Consider the following 8,226-nt stretch of genomic DNA (forward strand, 5'->3'; position numbering starts at 1 on the left):
CGATGCTCGGTTTTTCTCCAAGTTGGACCTCAAATTCAAATACCATCAAGTGAGGGTCACGGAGAGTGATGTCCATAAAACAACATTCTACATGCATAAAGGCCATTATGAATATATGGTGATGCCATTTGGTTAGATGAATGCTCCCTCCACTTTCCAATCCTTGATGAATGATGTTTTTCGTCCAATGTTGAGAAGGACAGTCTTAGTTTTCTTTGATGATATACTCATATACAAAACTTGTTGGGAGAATCACATGAAGCATTTAGAGGAAGTCCTTACGTTGTTACAGTAGCATCAATTGATAGTGAACTAGAAAAAATGTTTGTTCGCGCAAGGGGAGGTGGAATATTTGGGACCATCATCTCTTAACATGGGGTCTTGGTGGATCCCAAGATAGTCTAGAGCATTCAGGATTAGCCAATCCCTCGAAATGTGAAGGGAGTTAAGAGTTCTTGGGCTTTACTGATTACTACAAGAATTTTATCAAGGATTATCGAAAATGAGCTAAACCTCTCACTAATTTAACCAAGAATGATGCATTTAAGTGGAATCTAAAGGTGCAAGCAACTTTTGATTGGCTCAAGCTGCAACTTACAACGACCCTTGTTTTAGCATTGCCAAATTTTGAGGAAGAATTCGTGATCGAGAGTGATGCTATGGGCCAAGGCATAAGGGCTATTTTGATTTAGAATGGTAAACCCATAGCTTTAGCAAGGCGTTGGGTGACTGAAATTTGGATAAGTTTGCCTATAAGAAGGAATTTAGCGGTAGCAATGGCAATCCAACATTGAAAACCATATTTTATTGGGTAGAAAGTTTATTGTTCGCATTGATCAAAAGAGTCTCAAGCAATTACTCATGCAATGTGTCACAACCATGGACCAACAAAATTGGGCTGCTAAGTTACTGGGATATCGATTTGATATCGAATATAAATTAGGGCTTGAGAATAAGGGCACAGATGCTTTATCACACATGTATGAGGAGGTTGAATTCCATAAAATTATCCATTATCCTAATTGGGAGGGCCTCAAGGCAATACTGGACGAGGTTCATCAAGATGCCAAATTGCTAACCATTATTGAAGACTTGAAGCAAGGGAAGGAGTATGAATCAGGGTTTTCCTACAAACAAGGTGCATTGTTTTATGAGGGTAGACTCGTGTTGTCTTCTACTTCTACTTGGATACCCCAAATGCTTGAGGAATTCCATGAAACACCCTAAGGGGGTCATTTGGGTTATTATTGAACTTACAAAAGATTCACTACCTATTTGTTCTAGTTTGGTACAAAAAGAATAGTACAACAATATGTGATGGGTTGTGACACTTGTCAATGGCAAAAGTACTTGGTTGTAGCACCAAGACGGCTCCTCCTACCCTTGAACATTCCTTAACAAATTTGGGAAGAAATTTCTATGGGTTTTATCATGGGACTCTCGAAATAGAAAGTCTATGAGGCCATTTTGGTCGTGGTCGATCGATTATCGTAGTACAACCACTTCATTCCCCTTAAGCATCCCTACTCAACAAGGTCATTGATTGAAATCTTTACCAGGGAAGTTGTTCACTTACATGGAGTTCCTACCTCCATTCTTAGTGACCGCGACCCCATTTTTGTCAATTCTCTTTGGAATTTACTATTCAAGCTCTAAGGAACATTTATAAAGATGAGTAAAACGTACCATCCCCAAACTGACAACTGAACCGAGGTAGTAAACTGCTGCTAGGAGACTTTCCTTAGGTGTTTTATTGATAATCTACCTAAGCATTAGATACACTAGTTTTTATGGTCTAAGTATTGGTGCAACACCAATTTCCACACCTCAATACAAAAGACCCCTTTTGAAGTAGTCTATGGTAGGAAACCCACGGTGATTCATTGTTTCTTGCCTGGATGATTCAAATGGAAGGTGTGCGACATGTGTTGTAGGATCATGATGAAGCCCTCACTCAATTAAAATACAAGTTAGCTCATGCTCAAAGTAGGATGAAGGCCCAAGCTGATAAGAAGCGAACTGAGGAGAAATTTGAGTTAGAGGAATGAGCTTTTTTGAAGCTTTAACCCTATGGTCAACTTTCTTTTGGAGCTTACATCAATCCTAAACTTGCTCCCTGGTACTATGGTCCTTTCAAGGTGCTGGAGCAAGTAGGCAAAGTGTCCTACAAGTTACAGCTGCTCGACACAACTAAAATCCATTCAGTGTTTCATGTGCCACTTTTTAAGAAAGTCGTGGGTAGTTACTCTATGGAGGAGCCCCTCCCATTGAGCCTAAGCAATGATGAGACTATAAGTGTGATTGTTAGCAAACACAAAACATTAAATGCTCAAGCCGACATCGCTGCGGCAGGGAAGGTACCTGGCACGAGATGTACCTGGCGTCGCAAAGAAACCAAATAGAAAGGGTTGGTACCTAACAGAGACGTGAGATGTCATGGTGGCGGAAGACGTCGACATCGGAGTGCAAAGACTGGAGTTCTAAGACTTGCTTTTACAAGTAGGGAGTTGAGACAGAGATGCTAAAAGTGGAGGTGAAAAGGGTGCTGAGACGGAGAAGACGAGAACGTGAGAAAATAAGGCTTTGGTTCATATTTTTTTAAATGTAGGTTCAACATCGATTTTTACTAAAAAATCGATGTTAACCAAGTGATGTTAATGTTAACATCGATTTTTTTAGGAGAAAACCAATGTTAACTAATAATTTCCTAACATCAATTTTTTGAAAAATTGATGTTAATGCTATTACATCAACATCGACTTTTCAAAAACCGATGTTAACGTGTCTGATGATAACATGACTTTGTTAACATCGATTTTTCAAAAACCGATGCTAACGAACTCACATTATTTACAATTATGCCACTACATTTTTTTTACATCGGTTTTTATCAAAAACTGATGTTAACCTAGTAATGTTAAATCTACATTTTGTAGTAGTGTATATTTCATTCTTTAATTTTCCTTAATACTCTGGTCCAAGACATAGACCTAAATTGATGATGACAAAAATGTGTTTATATGATCCAGTAAATATTACATAGTATTTTCATTCTTTAGTTAACCATGAGCTAATTTCTTCTGCCCAAAACAAAACAAATAAATTAGATTTAAAGCTAAAATATGCACGAGAGAAATCGTTTGTTGAACTAGGAGGTGTGTTTCAACCACATATAGATTCCAAATATTATTCAAGACCTATTCGACTGGATGGTCAATTTGTTGATATCTGACTATAATCAATGACATTATGGAATGAAAATTCTATTTGATTTGATAATATAATAGTAACATGTTCCTGTCAAATGGATTTATGTTATTGCTACTAATGTAAGCCCCAAAAAATAAAGGTCCAAGATGAGGGAATAAAATTTAGAATTAGTTAATTAGTTTGACAAAGGTGTGGTTAATTTCTTTGTAGTTAAGGCCACATATCATGCGAGCGCATTAGATGTATGATGGAACAAAGAACAGATCTAGCTCCCTCCTTCTTTTACATCTAGTGTTTTGATTGTGAAATAACTAAAACAATATATCAGACAAAGAACCACACCTATCAAATGATAGTTGAAAGATTACAGTTACAAGTGAATATTGTTTCAAATGATAGTTGTTAATTAATTTAAACAAAATTCAACAGAAAAATGACATTAAAAAAATGCAAGTAAACCAAAATAGTTAGTAATATCCAAAGAATAAAATTTAGAATGAGGAAAAGAAATCATGCCTAGAATTGTTCACAAAAGTTGAGTTCCATCTCTCTGACTAACATCGAGCAGATCATTTACATTGCATGTTTTTCTACCTTGAGAAGATGGCATACTACACATTCTCTTAAGATGAAACCTGTAACTGATAAAGCACTTGTGCAAATAAATTTGTGCAAAATTTGAGTTACCAAACATAGCTTTCACAGTTTGGCTGGGTCCCCAACACTCTTCACGTAAACCCCACAATCATCATTGGCCAAATCACCCTCACACTTGTAGAACCTATTTTTTCACCACTTTTCACACTTCCACCGTACAAAACATAAAGTCCCTTTTCTCCATAAACCCAACATCATAATTATTCATCAGTCTCTTGTTGGTCCCATAAAACTTGTAAAGCAATCGAGTCTCAGGTACCTAATTGAACCCAACAACATCGTACCTGAGATATCACCCAACACCATAAATAGTAATGTATTTTATTTGTACAAATAACATATAACATGGTTAAAAAAATCTTATCCAAATTTACCGGTAAGCTCAAATGCTTCCATATTGGTTGCTTTGAGGAGAATCAACGAATCCTATTGTTAAGGCAACACAAAGGATTAGTAACAATTGATTTCCTATAAGTTTCTTGAAGGCTTCTAGACAAGTCAACAAGGTAAATAGAAAACCCTTGATAATTCTAGATCTAGACAAGAAAACATACTAAGTAGATAATTGTGAAAATGTGTGTCATCAAACATTTGCCTTCTCACATCATCTAGGTAAAATAAGTAGTCCTTGACAAAAAGGGGGGACATGAGAAACTGAAATTTAGAACAACAACAAATCATAAAAAGATTTTTTATTTTTCCTAAATCATCCAACCAAATTACTAAATTTGAATTGTATAAAGATGAAGTCATATTAAATAGTAGAAATCTAGCAATTACAAGCTAAAACCCACTTGGAAGTGAGTATTCTTTCCAAATCTGGCAGAAACATGAAATCTTTTTTTCTTTTCAAACTAGAGCCAAAGTTATTCAATTGAAGATGTAATTCATAAATGCCAAGAAAATAGGTTCTGTGAATGAGTTATTTCTATCTATTAAGAAGATTGTAGACACCTTAGCTGCCGTAGGCTCTCCCGTCAATGTTGAAGATCATATTGGGGTAACTTTAAATGGATTGCCTTCTGAATATGATCCATTTGTAACATCTATTATGTCAATAACCTAACCCTACACTATTGATGAAATAGAGACTTTGCTAATGTCTCAAGAAGATCATCTAGAGAGACAAAAACAACAAGAGTCTAATGTCCTATCCATGCAGAATATGCAAGTTAATTTGACCCAAAATCAGTATCCTTATCGTGACTGAGGAAGGTCCAACAATAGAGCAGGTAGATTCCAGTACACGAACCAAAGAGGTAGAGGAAGATATAACAATGAAGTTGGTAACAAACAATGTCAAGTGTGGCAAATTTGGCCACATTGCACTCAACTATTATCACATCTTTGATTCCCAATATCAAGATGATTATGTTTCACAAAACAAAAAATGAACAACTTGCTAGAAGTGCAACTATGGTCAATGGATCAACAACCACTATAAGACACATTGGTAAATTCTCCTCTCTTTCTCCAAAAATGCCCTTAGGCCTTTGTTTTGCATGCTCCTAATATTTCAAAAAATTTATTAAGTATTTCTCAGTTTGCTAAAGAAAACAAAGTTTACTTTAAATTTCATGCTAATAAATGCCTTGTTAAATCTCACGAAACTAAGCAAGTCCTCTTGGAAGGCAAGCTAAAAGATAGTCTCTATGCCTTTGATGATATCAACATTCAAAACAATCCCTTTATGTTTGTAGTTTGCATTTTAGTAGTTTGACTCCTAGTTTTCTGTGTAATTCTAGAACCAAACTTTGTAATCAAATCTCTACACATTATAATTCAAACAATAGTACTTTTCTATCCACTTGACATGCTAGATTAGGTCGTGCCTCATCCAAAGTAGTTTCTCTTGTTCTAAACAAATGTAAAATTCCTTTCACTATTAATAAACTTAGTTTTGTTTGTAAATTTTGTTGTATAGCCAAATCTTACAAATTATCTTTTTATTACTTTTTAAGAACTTATAAACAACCCCCACAACTTGTGCATTCCAATAGATGGGGTCTAGCACCTATACCTTCAACCAATGGTAGTAGATATTATATTCACTTTATTGATGCCTACTCAAAATTTACTTGAATTTATCTCCTGCATACAAAATCTCAAGCCATTTTTTTCTTTATCCATTTCAAAAGCATGATAGAAAATCAACTTGGCACTACCATCAAAGCTTTTCAGTTTGATAGGGGGAAAAAGTACAATCCTTTTACCAAATATCTTAATAGTTTCGGCATCATTCATTGCTTTAGTTGTCTGTATACTCATGAGCAAAATGGCTAAGCAAAAAGAAAACAAAAAGAAAACACAAACACATAACTGAAACGAACTCTAAAATTTGGGGGAGAGGCGTTCCAAATTGTCACATATCTAATAAATAGACTCCTTGTTCCCACTTTGAATAACAACACTCCAATTAAAACATTGTTTCATCAAAGACCTGCTTACCAAGAAATTAGAACCTTTGGCCCTACCTATTATCCATTCCTCAAGCCATGTAATAAACATAAACTTGAATTTAGATTTGAGTAATGTGTGTTTATTGGTTATAGTTACAAGGATATTTGTGCTTATAACCTAGTGGGAGAGTATGATGGAAGCTTGCTTGAGAAGCTTTTATGCAGGCAAGATCTTTGAGCTTCAATGAGGTCTTTCAATGATGATTTTCAGCCATGGCGTTGTAGCGGAAGATAAAGGAGAAGAGGTGAGAGGAGACGCCATCCACTAGGGAAGAAGTCATGGAAGAAGAAGCTTCAATGGAGGAAGAGAATGAAAGGGAGAGAGGGAGAAAGAGAAAGTGGCGTGGAAAATTGAAGGAAGAAAGGGAGAGAAGTTGAACTTTGAAGTGTGTCTCACAAGACTCTCATTCATCAAAGTTACAACAAGTGTTATACATGCTTCTATTTATAGCCTAGGTAGCTTCTTGGGAATCTAGTGTTATACCCCTCCAATAGCTAAGCTCACCCCCATGCCAAATACATGAAGGGAGAAAGCTTCCTTGGGAAGCAAGTGTTACACCCCTCAAATAGCTAAGCTCACCCCCATGGAAACACACCCCCTTCCAATAGCTAAGCTCACCCCTCCCCCCCAAATACATGAAAATACAAAAAAGTCTCTACTATAAAGACTACTCAAAATTCCCTGAAATACAAGGTTAAAACCCTATAATACCAGTACTCTTAAATTGTAGGGTAGGGTGTCCTTAATTTGTAGGGTACCGTACAAACCTAAAATGGCCAAAATACAAGGCCCAAAAAAAGGAAAACCTATTCTAATATTTACAAAGAAAAGTAGACTCATAAGGCTCATGAGAACAAAATCTATCTTAAGGCTCACGAGAACCCTAGGGCCTTCTCCTGCATCTCTGTCCCATATTTTTCTATACTAGTGGTGTTGGGTATGTTAAAGTAGGGTAAAGTCTGAAAATCCCTTTCCTGGGCATCTTCCCACGAGGAAACATGATTCCTCATCAACTCAAAGAGTGGTGCTACAAGTATAGAAAAATATGGGACAAACCTTTTGTAAAAGTTTGTTATGTCATGGAAGCCTCAAATTTCCCTTATACTTGGTGGAGTGGGCCACTCAGGAATGACCTTTATTCTCTAAAGGTCCATGGGAACCCCTTGATTACTATTTAAAAAATTAAGGAAAGTGATGCAATAAAACATACATTTTTTTGTATTTTCATGTTGATTACTCCTACCAAAAACTACGACAAACCTAAGGTGTCCCATATGAGCACCTAGGTTTGTATTAAAACCAAAAATAACAAAAAACCTACCTAATGGGTCCCTATGTATACGAATCATGAAGATGTTGGATGCATGGGTGATTTTATAAAAGAAGGTTGCACCACTCAACACATTCATCATACCACCTATCTTAGGGATTTGGTGCCTAATAATACCTATTATAGGCACCAACAAAGCACAAGGATTTAAGTTCTCACGAACCAAACCCTCATCCAATAACTCCTTTACTTGAGGAATAACCTCAAGATCAAGAGGTGTGGCAATGCAAAATGACTTTCTTTCTTAGCTAACCTCTTTGAGGAGACACTGATGAGAATCCTGAAACTGACCAAATACAGGCTAAAGGCCGAAGTGGAGAAGGACGAAGGCCAAAGTGGAGAAGGATAAAGCCCCCGAGTGGAGAAGGATGAAGGCCCAGAGGCAGAGACACTATCAAGACTATAAATTGTTGCTGAAGGCCCAAACTAATTTAAAGGCCCAAGTTAAATATGTTTTTAGTTATAATTTTTATTTATTGTAATTTTGGCCCAAACTGTTTAGAAGGCCCATGTCTATTTTTATCTTTTGTTCAGATACACTGTAAGTATTGGTTTTTGGTTTTCAATAA

At 36.3% G+C, this 8,226-nt stretch overlaps 1 protein-coding gene across 1 annotated transcript; it reads left to right on the top strand.

Moving 5' to 3' along the window:
* Window positions 1-879: 879 nt before the first annotated feature.
* LOC102668616 (uncharacterized) lies at window positions 880-1,227 on the top strand. The gene has a single exon (XM_006596737.1). The coding sequence runs from the start codon at window positions 880-882 to the stop codon at window positions 1,225-1,227; it is 348 nt and encodes a 115-aa protein (XP_006596800.1).
* The last annotated feature ends 6,999 nt before the right edge of the window (window positions 1,228-8,226 follow it).

Source organism: Glycine max, chromosome 14, assembly GCF_000004515.6.
Source record: "Glycine max cultivar Williams 82 chromosome 14, Glycine_max_v4.0, whole genome shotgun sequence".
Classification (NCBI taxonomy): Eukaryota; Viridiplantae; Streptophyta; class Magnoliopsida; order Fabales; family Fabaceae; genus Glycine; species Glycine max.